Here is a 20,703-nt window from a genome sequence, read left to right on the forward strand (position 1 = left end):
CTCGCTTATATAAAGCACAAGTCGCCAAACATCTCCACCAAAGCTGCAACTCAACCTGGGAAACGTTACTTCCGCATCCTGCATCTAAACACCCTGCTCTCCATCAACGTCCCATGAAGTGAAGCTGATCTGGAGTCAGTGTCGTTCCTGTTGGTCCTGTTGGTGCGGCTCGCTTTCAGGCAGGTGGAGCAGATGTCAAATCTGTCCACAGGCTGGGTCTGAATATGGCATAATACAAGTGCACTATATATATATATATATATATATATATATATATATATATATATATATATATATATATATATATATATATATATATATATATATATATATATATATAAATAAAGATATAAAAATATACTTTTAATTCTCAGTGCTCTCATAATTTCCAAATTGTTCTATTTTGAGGTTCAGCAAAAGTAAAAGAAGAAGAAAAAATACAAAAGCAATGCAAGGATCATTTACAACATTATTAAACTATGAAAAAGAATACTAATAAGTATTTTTGTAGAGGTGACATGGAGAGGCTCCGGTCTTTCGGCCGGCCAGCGGCACTGTGGTCCTCTCGGAGTCTCCAACTCTCTTCCTCCCTCCTGCACTACAAAGGCAACAATAACAACAGCTGCACTTATCGCACGCAGGCTTCACACTGAACATGACGCGGGGATGACTTAATGAAACGCTGCGTTCCTCCACCTCGCCTCCACCGAGCCGCTGCACTTGTTTAATGGCCGGTCTTCCCTCCGGACCGTGTGTTGCTGTTAGTGCGGCAGTGTGTTCTCCAGGCGCGGGGTCGTGTTGTGCGCGTCAACAATGAGCACCACGCTGCCGGAGCGACGCTGAGCGCGGTAAACGAGCGCGTTTTCACTCATTGGGATTTTTTATTTTTATATTTAGCCTCGGTGAGGAGGGACGAGCGAGGCGGAAAGAGGAGACCGCGATCCCGGTGTTGTCTGACATTTTGATCCCTTTGAGACTCCGAGCACAGCCCACCAGCCCCCCCAACAAAAACTTGTCTTTCGTATCGCTGTGCGCGTTATGTGGTGGTGAGGGCGCCCAGTGTGTGTGAGTGTGTGTGCGTGCGCGCGTGTGTGTGTGTGTGTGTGAGGGGGGAGGAATAGCGCAGATTGATCTACAGCTCCGGTGGAGGGAAAAAATAAGAATAAAAAAAAAAGATGATGATGGCTGGTGGCGGCGGAGCGGCCGTGGACCACAACGGGATCTACTCCAACGCGAACCCGCACAGCCTGCAGCAGCAGCCCCTCATGGAGGCGGACAACGCGGACTCCCGCAAACGACCGCTGGAAACTCCGACGGAGGAGGCCGGCTGTACCAAGCGCACCAACACCGGAGGTAAGCGGCTGCACGGCGAGACGCCGCTCCTCCACATGCAGTCTGTTGTTGCTGAACAATGTGCATGTGTGCACTGGTGGAAAGTCAAAACAGCAAATAACTTGCATGCACGCATATGCAGTCGTTTGTTTTTGTCTTAACGTGTAGCACCTGTGCCGTTGGCACTTGGGGAACACAGCCTGTGTTTTGTGGCTGTGACTCGGTACGCTGCGTATCTCCGCGGGGAGAGAGGGCAGGCAGCCCCGGCCGGCCGAGTGGCCTCCCCGGGTCAGCTCTGCCGGTGAACCCGCTCACCTCGCTGCTGCTCTCCACATCTGGAGTTATGCTGCTCGCATCAAGTATTTCATTCAGCGGCGAAGTGATGCTTTCATGTTGCAGAGGAGAAGCCATCTGTTTAACAGTGTTTATTGTGGAGAGTTTTTATTTTGTGTGTGTGTGTGCGTGTGTTTGTGTGTGTGCGTGTGTGGTTGGGATTTAGTGGTACTTTTCTTGTGCAGAGGCCACAAGATAAATATGCCATGTTTTCTCCCCAGGGGTGTAAAAACAGGTAGTTGTACTGGGCACTTGGGTTGAGGGGGCCACAACATTGAATTTGGCAGAGAATGGACCCTTGAGTTCAGTTACTACCCTGGTGGAGCTATTATTTATATAAACTCTCGAAAAAGGCAAACCTAGCTCCATCACCTCCATTTTTATTTCAGTGGTAAACTCCACACCAATAGTATAATCTTATTCCACATAAACTATAAAAGAAAATTATTAAAGTATCTGAATAATTTCTTCTTATCTTTGGTATTTTTTGTCATATACAGACATGCACTAATGAATGCTGGGTAATATGAATGTTTTCCAACAACAGTCTCTATTTGGTCACGTGATAAGAAGATCATTTGGTCGCTAGTTCTGACAGCTTTCTCTTTGGCTCTACTTTCCCAACACAATAGCCTCAGTAACTCTGTCAAAGTCCAAACAAAACAAATTGTTTGTTGGTAAAATATACCCACAGTTAATTGTGTGTGCGTGTGTGTGTGTGTGTGTGTGTGTGTGTGTGTGTGTGTGTGTGTTTGCATGGAGCCCGTCTTTACCATACGCCACACAGTGGTCCTGAGCAACACAATGGGAGGAGGCCTTTTGTGACGGATTAACGGGAGCAGAACAGAAATGGCGTTGCAGTTGTATTGCTGACAGAATCAGTAGTGAGGTCAAACATCCTGGATTCTGTAGTTTGGGAACCGCTCACCTCTTCTTGGTGCAGTGCAAATACATCTCAGTGGTATAATGTCTTTAAAAAAAGTGTCTGTTCAGACCCTCTGGTCCTGGACAGGCCACTGTTTGTGTGAACCGAGCCGTAGTGTTCACTTGAGGTGCACGATGGGCTTTGTAGATGTTTGGTTTCATTGGTTCAACTTAACACTGCCAGGAGTTAAGTGTGCAGGTTTTTTTATAAGCACAAATGTTACGCGAGCCAAGCAGGATAACGCATGCAGTGAAAATCACACAACCGCGTATAGATAGTAGGGTGCACTCATTACCACTTGTCGCCTAGATTCCTATCAAAGTCGGCTTATTTATAGGTCGGCGGGTGAACTAAATCTCAGCATCTGTTTGGTGTTTTTGTCTGAACCGTCAGCACACTATACGACGGTGAAATTACAATGCCGACACACATAAAGGCCCGCAACTAATGGTTATTCCCATCATCAAGCAATCTGTTGATTATTTTCTCGGTTCATTTGTCAGATGTTTGTTCTTTAGATGCCAGAAAGAAGGGGACATGTCAGTCAGCGCTTCTCTAAGCCCGAGATGACGCCCCCAATGGTCTATTTGTGTTCAGCTAGTCCTCACAGAGGAGTAATATTTACATTTAAGGAAGCTGGAATGAGAGAATTTGGACTTTTCTTTTCTTTAAAAATGAAAAATCCCCCACAAATCGATCCATGGTTGCAGTGGGGAGTGGTGAGAACAGTGAGAGAGAGAGAGAGAGAGTGTGTGTGTGTGTGTGTGTGTGTGTGTGTGTGTAGGGGGGTGGGGTGGGGGTGCAGCAGAAACACTGCAGTGCCATTTTAACTAATTGATCCCTGATTTCTTTTTTTTTTCTGGGGGAGAAAACGTGGTCGGCCAGTGTATAGCACCAGCGAGGAGGGGAGGTGTGTGCACACCTGCCTCATCAGTAAGATGTCGGAGCGCGGCAGCGGGGATGGCGGCTGGCTCAGTGTGCCAGCTACTGCGCATCTTCTTTCAGCTCGGGATTGTTCTGGTCTGCAGCTCGCAGGGACCACTTTATTCGGGAACTTCATGTTAATTAGAGGTCCGCGGAGAACGGGCACCATATGCTACTGAAATGTGCTTTGTCTGTCTCTTTGTGTCCCATACACCCCGCCATGCGATGATAGCAGCATTATCTACCTCTAACGGCACGGTGCGTCTTTACCGCACCGCAGAAATGTCGTTTCAGCAGGGCACGTAAGGACCCTTGTGCCACTAGACAGTATTTTAAAGCACATTCAGCATCCCACATGTCCTCCATTAGCACCCCTAAAGCCAGTGTAAGAACAGAGCAGTCACATGGTGTTCCTGCTTCTGGGAGAGTTTACACCATTCATTTGTAGCACGGAGACTCCCGTCCAATATCCAGGTGATGTGAGCGGCTAGACGGTGTGAAATTGCATTTGGAGGATCTTAATGAATACTAAAAGTACATAATTCACTTGCTGCTGTAATTTCTATAATGGCATCACACGGCGTTTCACCGGCCCGAGTCCATGTTCTTTCAAAGGCGTCTCTGTGTCACAGCCCCGCCGGTGCTGCACAATTAATCGTGTCCCGATGACGGTCTGACTCTGAAGAGGCCGCCTTGTTCCTCAGAGGCAAAGGTGTTCCAGATGGCCTCCTAAACACGATCATATCTGTGTCGAATAACCAATCACTTCGTCAAGGAAGTCAACCAGACAGGACCGCTTGTGAGCTTTCAGTGTGTGACCGCCCTCATTTAGTGTGGAGAGAGGTGGACACATGCAACTCAGAATGTCAATTATAAAGGGCCTCGCAATGCAATCCACCTATGTTGATCATTTTAAAATAAGTGTTAACATTAAAGGAACATATACAAGTGTAAGAGCGGATTCATGGTGGATTTATTAACATACATTTGACCATTTTTAATGGTAAATTTGTTTTAACAAATTCAGTGTTTCTTTTGTATTTGTTTTTGTTTAGATGCCTGAAATAAGATCTGTCGTTAACACAAGTTTAAGAGATTTTAATATTTTGTTTTTTGACATCACATACGTCAGTAAATATATAATACTAAAAAAAGGTGGTTGCTCCCAAGATGAGAGGACCAAACGTCCTCACTAGGACACTACAGTCCTCCTTTATTTTAGTGGTGGTGGCGTGAGGTCATGTGACCGTGGTGGAGTTTGTTTATAGCGAAGATTAGCTTTTTTCTTCTGATTATTTATATGCTTTAAAAGTCATAAAAGTGGTGTTCATTTAAAGGAAATTATCTTGCTGAACAAACCGCTGCAGATCTTATTTTCTGCAATAATCCAAATCCAAAAGAAAACTACCATTGGCTTTTTGTGGAGGAAACCAACGCAATGCTAACTGAAAAAAATAATAAAACTGCAGCCGATAAACTTTCTTACTTTCCCATAAAATCTGAGTTCAGTAATTGCAATACGAAAAAGCCTAACTGAATAAACTGATTTTAGATCAACTGGTTTAAACCAAGCAGCGTCTATGTTCACTCATCTTATGTAAATTCAGTCTACAGGCCCTTTTATTGCTCTCCAGAATCACTCTCAATGTATTTAAAGCAGTTTTAGTCCAAATAAATGACATTTATACGGTGCAAGTCCGCGTAGCATTGTCTCTGAGGTGTTTGCATATGCAGTAGTGCACTTAAAATTTGATTTACAGAGGTTAAAATGGCAGCCAATCTCCCGGTCATTCTGATAAGTATCTGAGGCTAATTTGGTCCGCAGCTCTGACCGAAGCTCTCGGTATAGCTGCTTATACACATTTAGACCGTTGGTGTTTTATGTGGCGTGTTCCAGCATCGCCCCCCCCCCATCTCATGTGCTCTACATGTAACGTTGGAAACCCACGGCCTGTCTGGCAATACTGGTAGACATCCTGATAATCCTCAGCCGTCCCTGTAATCACCAGCCTCTCGACTGCGTCTGATATTGATCACGCTTTTTTCCTACCGAACTGATCATTACCATGACTGGCAGTTGCAACAAAGGGAAGAAAGCCCATGCGCTTTCAAAGCCGAGCCCCTCGTTGCGCTTTAGGAGCTGTGGACGCTGAATGGGGGAAATTACTCTCTCTTTTTTATCAGCATTACCCCTCTCTCCTCAGAATGAACATCTTTCATTCATTCCTCTCTAATTACCCATACTCTGAGCCCATGTTGCTGGCAAGCATGCGCCTCCCCAAAAGGTTGTGTGGCCAAGGGATTAGGTATGATCTCGTAATGTTACTAATGGAAAGGTTGGCACAGGAATGTGAGCTGTATTTTTTATTTATTTATTTTTTGGTGGGAAGGACACAGGTGCCCTTGCAGAGCGATGTGACGTGAGCGGACTGTGAATTTGCCAGGTGGCAGTGAAAGAGAGAACGAGAGAGAGAGAGAGAGAGAGAGAGAGAGCGATAGAAACGAAGACAGAGCAAAGCAGAGAGAAAAGGAGAGATAGATAGACCGTGAGAGGGAGTGGAGTCTACAGGGAAGCTGTGTCTATAGACCAGAGCATCTCTTAGTGAATCAGACTGGTAGAATATTCTGGAAGCCATTTCGCTCCCAAAAAACAAACGGGCCGCCGTGATACGGGTTTGATTTGTGGATGAAATCGGTAGCCAAGAAAAAAAAGAAAAAAAAGGAGTTCCCTTTTTTTTGTTTTTTATACAGGTTTCCTGGAAATCACTATTAAATGAAGCTGAACCCCCCGATCCACACAAAGACACTCGCACAATGCAGTTTTTACACACGCTCAGTCACTTAAGATACCTCTCGCCGTACGATTTATAGGCGTAGTGATTGGCTTCATCACCCCCCTCCACCATTCTGCGGCACTGCCATTTGCAATGGTTGATGAGCCCCTCCGCCCTCCCAAACATGGCCGTCTAAGGGATTGGGGGTGGGGGAAAGGGAGGAAAGAAGGGTGGGTGGCGTAAGGCACGCTGCCTCAGATCACTCCTCCTCCACCTCCTTCATCATCTGCTTGTGCTAGCCGTACACCTCTTCAGCCACTGTTGAAGGTCACTCCACACGCCCGCCCGCTCGCCGCTGAATCCCGCTCCCTCAGCCACTTCACCTTTGTCACTTGCCACTAAAAAAAAGTGAGTGAATGGACTGCCATACTTTATAGTGCTGCGTCAAAAGAGGCGGAGTGGAGAAGAAAATTAAATTTTTTGGGGACCGGCATCGGGGGGGGTGGGGACGTGACGTGCAGGAGGAAGGAGGCCACCCATTGGCCGAGCGCGGTGTCAGTCCTGCGCGCTGCTGCAGACGGACAGGCCACTCGATGAATATGGATGAGAGCAGTGAAAAGGGTGATGCGGCAGGGAAGACCCCCCCCCCTTCAAACCGATGCAGGCTTGAACAATGCGTGCCGTCTTTCACTGAAAACACTGAGAGCCTGCATTAGCATTTTCTCAGACAATTGAGGCTCTGGCCAGCTGCAGGCATGGCTCGGATGCTGCGGTGAAATCTCTTTTTCTGCGCCCACCGATGAATTAGAACGGCGGCGGAAAAAAAGTCGACTGGCCGCATTCCTCAACACTACCATTGCACCTATGCCTAGGCTAACGTTCAGATCCCCTTCAGAGATTGTGCCCCGGCATTGATGGCGATCTGACAGAGGACTTGAGCAGCAGCAGATCTCAGAATGGGTAAGCCGCAAACTCTTTTTGTCTGACTTGTTGAATTTGTCCGTCGTGCTCGACTGTGTGAAATTTCATACACCAAAGGCTCATTTGTCCATTATTGCTCGTTTTTTTTTGTTCCGTCGCCCTTGCTGCCTGTCAGCGGCAGGTTAGTCCATTGAAATGCAGAATGGGTACTTGGAGGGGTAGTGGGAAGGAGGGAGGACGGTCACAAGGCATTTCCTCCTGACCCACCCCCCTTGAGTGACTTAACTAAACCCATTTGGCTCCGCGTCCGCGTCTTTCCTCCGAGCCATCCTTCTCGTATTGGAAGTAGGGGGTTTGAACTAACACCCCACTGGCTCGGCTTCCCAAATGTGCCCACTGCTCCCGTTCCCTGGCGGATTGCAGCAACAGATTGCCATGTTTACTCTACCACATGACGCCATTAAAACCTGTTACTGTGATCTCAGACACTAGGACAGAATTAATTATTGACTAATGACAGCAAACGTGGCTGCGAGGGCGACGGAGGGAATCTCAGTGGCTTTCTCCCCTGCTGGGTTTACTCTGGGTGAAGATGAGTAGAAAGTTACGCAGTGGGTATTGGCTTGTCTGTCAACAACAGGTCTTTGGTTGTTTGCATCCTGCAATCAGCACCACTCAAATTATATTCTTTGTTCGGCTACGGTATCAGATATCTCGGGATAGGAGCAAGGGCTCAAACGCTTTACGGCGACTGTGTCAGACATGCATGATCTTTATGTTCTCACCAAGGTCATTTTATTGTTATTCGTGGTGAGAAAAGCAAAGAGCTGACTGCAACATAGCAGGAAATCTAAAGATTAGATGGCCAGAGATGAACAAAGCTGCTTACGTGATATCTATGTCCAGGTTCATCTTTAGTTCTCAGAAAAAGGACATACCGACCAGCACCTGGTATATTTACTAGCTTCCGATGGTGGTGATGTCTGGGCTTTTGAGTAAATGCACGTAGGATTTGTTCTGAGGTTGTCTCCTCAACTGTGGCTAATTAATCTAAATCAAAAGTGAAATTCCATTAACAATCGTTTCATTGTCTGCATACTTGTCAGAGCCATTGATTGTGAGCACAAAAACAAGCCTGTGTCTGAATGCAACATGAGGGGCATGTTAATGCAATAAGGAGACGAGCTCCTTGTGGGCTGTGAAATGCCTTAATGTCACAATGCCATGTTCATTCACATCTGAATCTAATGAGTGCATTACTGAGGCAACAGGTTGGTCTCAGTGCAGGGCGGTCCACCTCCATCCATCCGTCTCTCCTCCCCGCCACGCCGGTCAAGCCCTCCCCATTCCATACCCTCCACGGAAACATAAGATGCAGTGAAACGGTGGCGAACCGTGCGGTTTCGTAACGAAAAGAAAAAAAACGTATCACGCTACGCTCGAAAGCGTGTTAGAAATCTCATCCTGCAAAGATGGACAGTGCCTTTCTCCACATCTCTGCCCGCTCGAGTGACGTCACCCTTGAGGCAGCTGCAAAAAGGATCGAACATGACGTCATTGCATCGGATTCAGCATGCAGAGGAGATCATTTGTGACCAGTGCTGATAACGCACCTGTGCCAAGTGTTTACCATGATGTCATCAATGTGGTATCCGGGAATTCAGTGGGGAATCACGTCCGCTCCACACATCTAAAAATAAAGCGGTTCTGATGTATTGTTGGCAGGTTCTTTAATCATATTGGGTCCGAGCTCAATATGTGGCTGATTGCTTTTTACTAGATTAGCGCACACGTGATCTGGGTTTTCTTGGAAGGGACGCTTTTCCCACTTTGGTGCTGATTAATTGTTAATTAGCATCGTAGGAGAGAGGAAGTTTCCCCCAAACTGAGAGGGAGAATCATGTTTGCCTGCACATTCTGCAAACTGACGGGCTGTCAATCACCGACTGCTACAAGCCACTGTAAGCCACAGAAGCCCCTTCCAAAATGGAGGAGATTTAGACCATCTTGGCAGTATACCCTATGAACAAATCTGTGGGATTGGTTCCCATATGTTCTTCTCACGTCTGTTAATTACGAAGGATCACTCTGCATTGGCATCCATGAGCAGCATGGGTATTGACTTCATGTGTTTGCATGTAGTCCTCTGTGTGTACCTTTCTGTCTCAGAATATACAGGCTACCTTTTGCAGACAGATTAGTGCTGCACTCCTTCTGGTCACGCGTGGAAAAAACATCCGTAACACTGGACCCTGGTTTTGTATTCAGTCAAGAGGTTTTCTAAAACTCCTTGAAAACAGTTAAAATTAGACCTCTGCAAACTGGAAAGGAGGTCATCATTTACTCTACGAGGAAAATCTGGGACAGGACATAGGACGTGTCACAGTCTCTAATAAAATGTGAACGCACCGAAAGCTGCTCAAAGGGCTTCTTCCAGATACCTTCCCTTCACCAGAGGAACACAGACACAAGATATCTCATTACCTTTTCCCATATTAGTCCAAACTGCGTGTCTCTATTGGGAATTTTCTGCTTGTTCAGGGTACCGGGGGGTCTGGGCACCACGATGGCGTGTATGATGATGTGCAGAGCTGCTTTACGAGACGTGACTTTCTTTCCCACTCTCTCTCTCTCCCCTTTCCCCCCCACAGAGGAGGGCGAGTACTTCCTGAAGGTGCTGATCCCCAGCTATGCAGCCGGCTCTATAATCGGCAAGGGTGGCCAGACCATCGTACAACTGCAGAAAGAGACGGGTGCCACCATTAAGCTGTCCAAATCCAAAGACTTCTACCCAGGTAAGAATGAATCCCTCAGTATTTAAAATCGATGATCAGATATTTATGTATGTATATATTTATGAGAGGAGATGTCTGACTTATTACCCAGCTTTGGTGCAAGAGCGCATTTCATATGTCCTCTTCATTTGGCAAGTAATTGCAATCCATTTTAATCACAGGCCGTCCGTAAACACTTAGAACTTGAGTATCCTGGAGTCCTCAAGGGCACTAAACATGTTGGAGCGTACAGTAGCAGCATTTAGGTCTGAAGGCCATTTTGAAGTTGCTTGGCTAGCAGGTTGCGCCACTGTGCGACAGACCCGGGGGCAATCGGGCGGCCCTCCCTACCTGGTGCCGCGGCGTAATGCAGATGTCTGCACAGACTCCACGCGCAATGTAGGCCGATAAGATTGCATGGAGTCAAGCCAAGACAATCAACTACACTACACACACTTTGCACACACATCCCCAAGGCTAATATCATTGACAATAGGAGCCACTTTAAATCTTGTGTTTGCCAGAAATGTTCTCATACGTTTCTTGGAAATAAGTCATTCAGCATGAAAAAAAGCATTAAAAGCGATTCCTCGACAAAATGAATCTTAGTTCACTGAGACCAAAGCAAAAATATTCTATCTTACATTTAAAGAATGGACCACAGAGGCCCGATGTCGAAACAGAACAAAATAAGGGCTTCCCAGAAACAACCGGGTGTTCAATTACATTAACAACACTATTAATAACACTATTTTACTATATTCATATTTGTGAATACTGCTAGACATAGTAAGCTTTTAAAAATACAGACCAGCCAAAATGTAGCTGTTGAGGCTTTCAGGGGTCTCAAGTGTCGCACACTGGGTTGCGCCCTTCATTGCAGGTTTTGTTTATAGTATTCACGGTTTCATGTCGATGCATTCACTCTCTTTTCTGGGAAGATTGCACAGGGGGACCATTTATTCCCCCCCAGAAAATGAGAACAAACTCTGTGACGCAGAGGACACGGCATGCGTCGGAGGCAATAATTGTGCCGAGGAGAGTCTGGCTCAAAAATGGCAACAGGGGAAGGGCGCTCGTGCAGCTCGCTGACCCCCATCACACGGAGGTCAAAGCCGACCCGTCTTATCCTCCGAACACAAACGCCTGAGCCGTACGGGAGTCCGGCCGCTTGTCCTTCATGCCTCAGAGGAGGCTTCGACCTGCTGAAAAATAACAGGTGCTGAGCGTCTCGCTGCTTATTAGGTCCAGATGTTTTCGGTGATAACTGATGCAAGCAAAAAATCCCTGTGTGGTTAGTATAGACATTTAGAATATATAATCACCTCTTTAGACGGGATATACTCAGCAGTGCACAAAATATGCTTGAGAGAAATACTTCATTTATTATTGGCTCCACAATCAGTAATCTATAAAACATAATGATTGAAATCAATTTCCCATCATTATAGTGAACGTCATTATTTGACCTCTGAAATTTCGGTTTGCAGTTTAGATAATTTCGAGCCCAAAATATCACGCTACAGGAAAAAAACTGCACAACATGTTTTGAATTTGACGTGTTCTGTAGGGAGTTGCGTGTGATATATTGGACTGACAGAATCGTGGCAAAGAAGTAGCCGGCAGAGTGTTGGGGGAGAGGAAAAGAAGGATGTGCGAGCAAATATGTCTCCTGTACTTCTCTCTTCGGGCCATGTTTCTGCTAGCCGCGATGAAAAGACCCTCGGTCAGAGGGCACGGCCCAGAAATTCTCCACATACGAGGCCAACTATGTACAAGCACGGCTACTTCATTGGCATGGCAACAAATGAAAAGGAGCGATTTGTATCCTTATTTCTCTCTTTGGATTGTGGATGTGTTCATAGGCCACCACCTGCTCGGCCCATCCCCCTACTCATTATCGTGATGAGTGAGAAGAGGAGTTCAGGGAGAGGGTGCTGGCAACGATTTGATTGGGCGGTTGCTCGGGCCCACACAAGTAAAATGAAAGGAGTGCTGCTGTACGCTGCACAATAGTTGAGAAGTCAGGAAGCTAAAACTTAAAACTTAAAAAAACCTGACTGTTAAGACTTGGTGAAGTTTGAAACTGTAAGATATACAGAGTTTTTGAGGCCAGCAAATTCAGCATGTCAAAGTTCTCGGCTACATCCGTTTTTATCTCGCGTTCATTGTTGAATCAGCTGCAATGTGGGCTACTACAGCATGCTAATGCCATTACACACAGTTCACGCCCTCCGCTCTCATCCTGCGGCAGCCTGAGCACACACTCCAACCACAGCACAATCGCACACTAGAGAAATCAAGGGACAACAACCGATGCAGCCATTTTCCTCTGCTATCCTGTCTGTGACGGCTCGGTCTGAGACTACCACACCCACCTTTGCGTCTCCCATCCGTCAGCGTAAACTGCGATGAGACCATGAATGCAAAGGTTCTTGATGGGGTCCGGGCAACTGTGGCGGCCGGAGATGGACGAGCGGGGACGGTGACGGGTTGTGTGGTTGGGGCATGATTGTGTGACAAGAGGGAGCAGGCCCAGAAATAGCCTGTTTCAATCTCTCTCTGTGGACATGACCCCTTCTCCCAGCTGTAGTCAAGCTGCTCCGACGCACGCCAAGTTTCCTCTTTCCTCCTCCCCACTCACTGTTTTTTCTCACATTTGGTTACTGGTAGTTGGGCGAGTTCATGCCAGATAAGATGACATCATACTCCTCTTAGAATTCTGTTTGCATGCTCGCCTCTTAACGCATGGGCAGTTACTGTTTTTGTTTTCACTATTTGGTTTGAACCCATCTCAACTGTGGCACGGCTGGATTTACTCGAGTCCCCATAAACGCAGCGTGCTATGCGCTCACCCACTTGTACCGTGCAATCGACACACATATACACACACACACACACACACGCCTACTCACACACATCCGCATATTTAAGCAGCTGCAGTGAGAGCCGTGGGAGTTCACGATCCGCACACAAACTTAGAAACTAAACTTCAAACCCTTTCACTTGGTTCAGCTGGTCTCCGGCCAACTACGTGTATTGAGTTACTTTGAGCAGCACTAACAGATCAGGGTGTTGTGATGTCATAGAAACACTGGGTGTATGTTTTCCATTATGTGATCATTAAAATATCAATCGCAATATGTGACCTCATACTGGCAAACACCACTGTTCCATTTCCTTCAAAAAGTAGCATACAGAGAAACTACAGCATAGGCACAGTTTGCAGTTTTTCAGCTGTTTCTCCATGTGCAGTATATACTGTTCTCACTAACGCTCCCTATAGGACAGTATCACATCTGTCTGGGATGACATCATGGGCGGGGATTTCAAACTAATGGGAACTGCAGTCTTTTTCTCTCTGCAGATTCATGTCTTTGATTCCAGTGCACAACATTTATTCCTGGTGAACAGTTGTTATGCTGTGGTATTCTGAAGTACTGTTATGCTTTATGATGCAAGCACACGACCTGATCTTACACAAGGCGGTTAGCTTACTCGCAAGAGTGCTGCTGAGCCTGTGAACATAGATGATGATGCAATCAGGGTTATTGCAGCTTGAGATCATTGAATATATATATATATATATATATATATATATATATGTGTGTTTAACTGAGAGCCTCATTTCCAACTATGAACAAAAGGTCGAAACAACGTCTGAGACCTAAACCAAACCTAGACATTGTCAGGGAGTTGGAATATATATATATATACATATCTCTTTCTATGTATATATATGTATATATATACATAGAAAGAGAGAGAAAAAAGGAAAGTTTCAACGTGCAGTCTTCAACTTTTAAATATGATTACATTTCCATATCCTATCTTTTTCACCGAAATCCAGTGTAAGCAAGCTCCGTCGCACTTCACTGTAATTGGCTGGTTCAAGCGTCATGATGAGCTGGAGGCTTGACAGGTTACATCTAAAGCAGTTTGATAATGAATGTATACTCAATAACATCTACAATGTTTGTAAGTCTGGTTATTCTGTGGTTTAGGTGCTAAATGCACGCCATTTCAACCCGTTTCACGCGAGAGGTTGTGTCATAGACCTGCTGTCCTTCCCCTGCTAAAGACTAAAAGTCAGGACATCTCATTCTTTTTACGCGGCCGGTTGCATAAAGCCCCCAGACTGTATCTCAGTGCAATGCTAAATCGCTGAAATTCCTCTTTAACGAGTGAAGATCTCCCCCAAACCAGTGGCTAGCATGGCTGTTAAACGTATCCTTTGCCTGCACACTTTGTAATCTTACTTCCGTTTAACTTAGCTTAGCGTCGCAAGCCAATAACCTGTTTCTAAGTTTTTTAAAAAGATCAGGCGAGAAAATAACAATTTAGATTCCCAATATGTGATTAATTTCCGCCAAATTTCCGCTGAGGAGCTGCTAGCTGTTGTTGAGGAGCTGCTAGCTGCTAGCTGTTGTTAGACCGTCCAGTCGGCATAGAAAGTCCATGTCTACAGCTTTTTTAAAAGAGTAGACACAGTTCTGCAGTGAATGTTAACCTTTGGGTATTAAAAAAATGAAGAAAATGAAATGAAGAAACATTAATTTGGCGATAGCCTGATAGTTAGCCAGTTTGCAGCTAGCTGGCTTGCTCGCTAGTAGGTAGCGGATGGACAGACAGACAGGTTGGTTTAATTTGCTCGCTAGATGAACTACTACTTCAACTCTCTGGACCTTTGTCTACCCTTCTGGAATTGAGAGGAAAAAACACTGTCGGCATGTTCTTTTCAATTCAGTCTATTTTGTATAGCCCAAAATCACAAATGACAAATTTGCCTCAGAGGGCTTTACAATCTGCACACATACGACATCCTCTGTCCCTGGACCTCACAGCGGATCAGGAAAAACTCCCACCCCAAAAACCTTTGTCTGCTGTCGACTGGCAGGTGCACCGACATTTTTGATATTTTTGCAGATCAAAGTACTGCACACTAAGTATTGCACAGTGACGACCAGTCGTTCACGTCTTGTTATAATTGTGTCGGCAACAATTTGTAATTTGATCTGATCGATATGTATTCCTGATGCATACCTACCTAATTTAATAATCCATTTCGATGGTTAAATATGTGTTAAAGGAGTTAAAGGAGAAGTCTGGTGCTATTCTCTATTTTTCTTCTTGTTAACAAATCCTGTTTTATAGTCCCAAACCAACTGTGAATGTATTCTACTAACAAGCATTTTGTGTGTGTGTGTGTGTGTGTGTGTGTGTGTGTGTGTGTGTGTGTATCAAAGCACCAATGAGCCACACTGTTGCAATGGGTCACATCTTCCTTCATTAGCATGAACACACACACACACACATACTGCATGGTTATCCCGCAACCAGCCCCAGATACTCACAGTGGTTCTCAACCTTTTTTCAGTGATGTACCCCCGTGAAATATTCTTTTGGTTGAAAAAGCGCTGTGCCGTTAGTGTTTGATTTAATATTGAATATATACAATTCAGTTTATGAACTTACGTTTATATTTTATTGAAAATGTATTAAATAACTATTTTTAAATGATTTTTTAACGGATGCTAATTTTAAATATATTTTTTTTTTTCAAATCTCACGTACCCCCATTTGAGAACCACTGCACTAGAGCACCAAATGAGTAATCATCCACCGTGGAAAATAGTCCGCGACAAATGGCCATTTCCTGTTGTCTTATATATTTTTGACTCCTTTTTTATTGAAGTAGTAGAAGCCAATGGGCTTGGGGCTGAGAGCCACTGACAGGCTGGTGAAAGTAGTGAGCAACGGACTAATGCGTTGTTGATAACGGTCTTTTCATGATATTTGTTGACATATAGCAAAAATGCCCGATATCGCCAACCGCCTCAAATGACAGTGTTTGATCAAAGATTATTTGTACCTTCAAACAATTGCAGTTGTTGAGTTAAGCATACCTTTAAGTCCATCCTGCAAGACTGCACTTTGTGTCAGTATTTCCTCTAAAAGTAAAATCCCTGGTGCATTTTAATGCGACACAGACATCTGATCCTACAGCAGATTTCTGCATGCAGGTATCCTGTTTCTCCCTACAATTGTGATTTCTTGGTAAAAGGCATTATATACATACAGCGTATTAGTACCAGGGACATAACAGTCAGTAATTTCTCTGGCTAATGCCAGAAATAAGTCTATGATAAGCGTGGTGTGTTTACTTGTCTTTTTCAAATACAGCAACAGTGATTGTTCTGGTCAGGCGGTTCCCGAGTTTTTTTTTCTGATTTAGTGGATATAAATAGCATGCTACAAAAGTTCCCCACATTAAAATCCGTGTTTACTTTGAGAAAAGCATGCCATATGGCAACAGCGTGACATGATGGATAGCTACAGCACTCGGATATCCAGCAAAAACATTTCCAGCTCAATTTGTAGTGTGAATAATTACTTTGAAAAATCTGCTGATGTGATGACAGTAATTACGGGTGATACTTTATGTGTGGCACTCTGAATAAATCCGACGACGGAATTGGACAAGCTGAGGGAGAGGCAGGTTCTCATCGCAGGAAAATCCAAGTGACAAGACAGAAGTATTGAAACCTTCTTACTTAGGGCTGAAGGCGGAGATGTGCACCTTGTTCACTCTCCTCCTGCAAAACAAGAGGACGAGCCAAGTCCCAACTTTTATTATGAAATTCGTAGCCCTCCAGGCAAAAGATGATGCAAGCAATTTATGAAGTGAAAAGCGCTGAGAATAGTCGCATTCAGATATAGTCTTCGTGGTGTGTGAAGAGTTGCCGTCGTATATCATGGTCTCCGCTTTAGGATGAAGTGACCTTGGAACAGCGCTGTCAATCCTTTCTAGATGTGGAGGTGTTTAATGAGAGGTTGCCGTACCAGGTAAAGCACAGGGACCTCCTCACCTAGCAACGAATGTTGGAAAAGTGAAGAAAAAGCAACGATTGCTCAAAGCAATATGTCTCCGAAGGATAATAAGGGAAAAAAATCACCGTCTGAAAGCCCCACTTTTTATGTTCACCTCGAGCGTAATTGAGTTTTGCACACGTATTACTTCCAACCTCATCATATTTTATATGTTGTATCCTGGCTGCATACACAAGAGTATTTTCACACACCATAAATAATGTCCTTTTACCATTTCCTCCGGCACAATATGGAATACCACAGTTTATCTTGTCTTTTTCATTGTCAAACAACTGACTGTGGATATCGGACATAATCTTGTATGATGAATACATGTGCCGACATAAAAAAGAGGACAAGCTTCAATCTATCAGGAACCTTATTTGGTCACTTAATTAAAGATAAGGGTGTAAAATGTGCAGGACCTGTTTCAAACCGCTTCATTTTGATATTCTGTGTGCATTGTGCAGTCCTTTATGTCTGTTATCGAGAACTTAACCAGGTAATAAAGGTAATTGCGGGGCAGGTGCCATTTTCCCCATAGTGCCCAATTAGAGTTTCCTACTGCTTTTCCTGAAAAGCTTGAACTGACCCTTTTGTCTTTTTACATCTATTATTAGACATGTCTATGGCATATAACCAATCAGGTTGGACTTTGACTAATTCCCCTGGATTCATTTTTAGCATTTCCTGAGTTCTGATAAATGGCCAGGCGGGCCGATACCGATCTGTGTGTGTCACCCAATCTTGTAGTTTGAGATTCACTTGAATTAGAAATGAAAAGGCCAACAATGAAGTAGAGCAGCGCCTCTCCAAAAGCCTTATCAGCTGCTCTTCCCATTTGCAAATTTGACTCAATTAATGGAGAAAATGTGACACTTTTTTTTCCTCACTAAAATATTTGCCTTATTCAGATTCATGCCGGGGGACATTTCCTATTGACTTCAATCGGAGAACAGTGAAACGCTTAAGAGGCAGGAAGGTCGATACAAAAGGGAGAGTGTTTTAAAAAATCCTGCAAGCCAGCATAAAGGACTCGCTGTTGCATCACCTGTTTCCGCGGCTCGGACCCTTTTCCATGGCAACGGAATGCCGGTTGGGTCGTCAATGTGGGTGTAGGAATAAGCCTAGAGGAGAAACAAGCATGTGTGTAGTCTATTAGAGCTTCAAGGCAAGGACGGGCTCAGTAACACAGCCCTGAAAGAGTTACATCATTGAAGAAAAATCCTCCCCCAACCACCAACCCCCCTGTGGCTCGCGAACCAAGCACGGCTCTTTCTTTAAGCTGTTTCTCTGTTGATTGTGTAAATGAAGTAAGCGAGGAATAGCTTAGTAATTGCGTCTCTTTGTGAAATGTCAAGGGGCATTTTTCATTGCCGAGACTTCATCGTATAAATGTAGATTTTCGTCCAACCCCGAGCGAATCCCTCAAATCTGCTGACAGGAACTCATCCCTTGTGTTTGTCCTCTCCCTCCTTTTGTTTTTCCTCTCAGGAACAACAGAGCGAGTCTGTCTGATACAGGGTACAGTCGAGGCCCTCAATGGCGTCCACAATTTCATAGCGGAGAAAGTCCGCGAGATGCCCCAGAGCGCCCAGAAACCCGAGCCGGTCAGCATACTGCAGCCGCAGACCACGGTCAACCCGGACCGCGTCAAACAGGTGAGATACTGTACAGGCAGTGAGGTCACGAGGATGTGTGGTCGCTGTGTGGCGGGGAGAGGTCCCTTTCAGGCAGGACACCCTGTTTATTAGTCATCGGCTTTACTTGTTCTCTGGGCTATGACCCGCAGTCTGGTGGGGTCAGGAAAATGTGAGAGTATGTGGTTATTTTTACCTACAGTCTTTCATAGCAAGACAGAGCCGTGTGGCAGCTGCAGCCTAAACCCTTGGGATTAACAAATCGCTGAGTAAAGCGGGGACTTGTACAGTACTCTGACTCAGTGAGAGACATCCCTCTTTCCGTCAACCATTTATGCTGTTAAACCTTTCCTTTGTTACCTTTTTATGGCTACTTCAATCTTTCTATTTCTCTACAGGCCAAATTGATCGTGCCCAATAGCACAGCTGGGCTGATCATAGGCAAGGGTGGAGCCACGGTCAAAGCGGTGATGGAGCAGTCAGGGGCTTGGGTGCAGCTCTCTCAGAAGCCAGAGGGCATCAACCTGCAGGAGCGGGTGGTGACCATCAGTGGGGAGCCTGAACAGAACCGCAAGGCCGTGGAGATCATAGTGCAGAAGATCCAGGAGGACCCTCAGAGCAGCAGCTGCCTCAACATCAGCTATTCCAACGTCTCAGGCCCAGTGGCCAACTCCAACCCCACCGGCTCCCCTTACGCCAATACGGCCGAGGTGCTGCCCAATGCAGCCGCAGCGGCCGCCACGGCCTCCAGCCTTCTGGGCCAGGCCGGCTTGACGGGAATGGGCGGCTTCCCCGCGACCATGTCCAGCTTCTCTGGCAACGATCTTCTGGCCATCACCTCGGCCCTCAACACGCTGGCCAGCTACGGCTACAACACTAACACCCTAGGTCTGGGCCTCAACCCTGCAGCCGCTTCTGGGGTCCTTGCTGCAGTAGCAGCTAGTGCCAACCCGGCCGCTGCCGCCGCAGCCAACCTACTGGCCTCCTACGCTAGCGATGTCTCCGGCGGTGTTGGCCACCATGCTGCGAGCCTCGGGGGGTTCTCGCTGGGTTCTCTAGCAGCTGCTACAGGGGCCTCCAATGGTTACCTAAATGCTTCATCCCCACTGATGGCCTCCTCCCTATTGGCAACAGAGAAGCTGGGGGACGGGGCCAAGGACGTGGTTGAGATCGCTGTGCCCGAGAATCTGGTCGGTGCCATTTTGGGGAAAGGAGGGAAGACGCTGGTGGAGTACCAGGAGCTAACGGGAGCCCGCATCCAGATCTCCAAAAAGGGAGAGTTCATTCCTGGTACTCGGAACCGTAAAGTTACCATAACAGGGTCGCCAGCCGCTACGCAAGCAGCGCAGTATCTGATCAGCCAACGGATCACTTACGAGCAGGGCGTGCGCGCTACCAACCCACAAAAGGTGGGCTAAAAGGAAAAAGAAGAGGAAAGAAGGAAAGGATGAAGACAGAGATAGAAGGGAATTGAGAGGGTCACGATGAATAGAAAAAAGAAACGTCCAAATATCTGTTCAATATTTCCGTATCAAATGAAAGAATCACAAAAGGAGGAGGTGGGGGAGACAACCAAGATAAGTGTGTGTGATATGTGAATGTGTTTTTAGGACTGACGTCCTGATGTTTTTTAAAAGTTTGTGTCGAGTCCTTTTGACGATGGTGATCAGAGTAAGCTGAACTGGTCCACTGCCAAGCTGCAGATTCAAGGGTGAGGCCGCAGGGTTTCACCCTCCTCCAAAACCTCATAGCTGTTCAGTTTTTTTTGGGTTTTGTTTGGGTTTTGTTGGTTTTAATTTCAGTTGCAAACCTCAGCTCCCGGTGAGTTGAGCGAGTCGGATGAAGCTCCAGCCAGCTGATAGAGCTGTTTTACAAAACCTTGCTCTTTGCGTACAATGCAGAAGGCGCTGTGAACAGGGGAGAGGTTTTATGACAAGCACCTGAGGTCATCTCCGTCTACGGGGAAGCAATCTGCGCATAATTTCTTTAAAGAAGTCATATCTATGTTGACGTCTGTCGAATTCTGGCTCATATCATAATTGAAGTTTCTAAATTTGGGTATTTTATATTTCCATCCTTTATTTATTGACATGGTCTCATTCAAACACAAATAGATTATTTAAACCTGTGAATGCAGGTTGATCTGAATGTAAAAACAATATTAGCCTATCGCTATTTTTTATTTACAGGGATCAAATATTGTGTTGCAG

The 20,703-nt window shown here is 45.6% G+C and overlaps 1 protein-coding gene across 1 annotated transcript; it reads left to right on the top strand.

Moving 5' to 3' along the window:
- Window positions 1-1,175: 1,175 nt before the first annotated feature.
- LOC306752435 (RNA-binding protein Nova-1-like) lies at window positions 1,176-20,018 on the top strand (the record flags this gene model as incomplete). Its single annotated transcript, XM_079236191.1, has 4 exons — window positions 1,176-1,353; window positions 9,861-10,004; window positions 18,348-18,514; window positions 18,892-20,018. The coding sequence occupies 4 exons, from the start codon at window positions 1,176-1,178 to the stop codon at window positions 19,909-19,911; spliced, it is 1,509 nt and encodes a 502-aa protein (XP_079092317.1). The 3' UTR covers window positions 19,912-20,018.
- Window positions 20,019-20,703: the final 685 nt, after the last annotated feature.

The sequence above is a fragment of the Taurulus bubalis genome (assembly GCF_910589615.1).
Source record: "Taurulus bubalis genome assembly, chromosome: 2".
Classification (NCBI taxonomy): Eukaryota; Metazoa; Chordata; class Actinopteri; order Perciformes; family Cottidae; genus Taurulus; species Taurulus bubalis.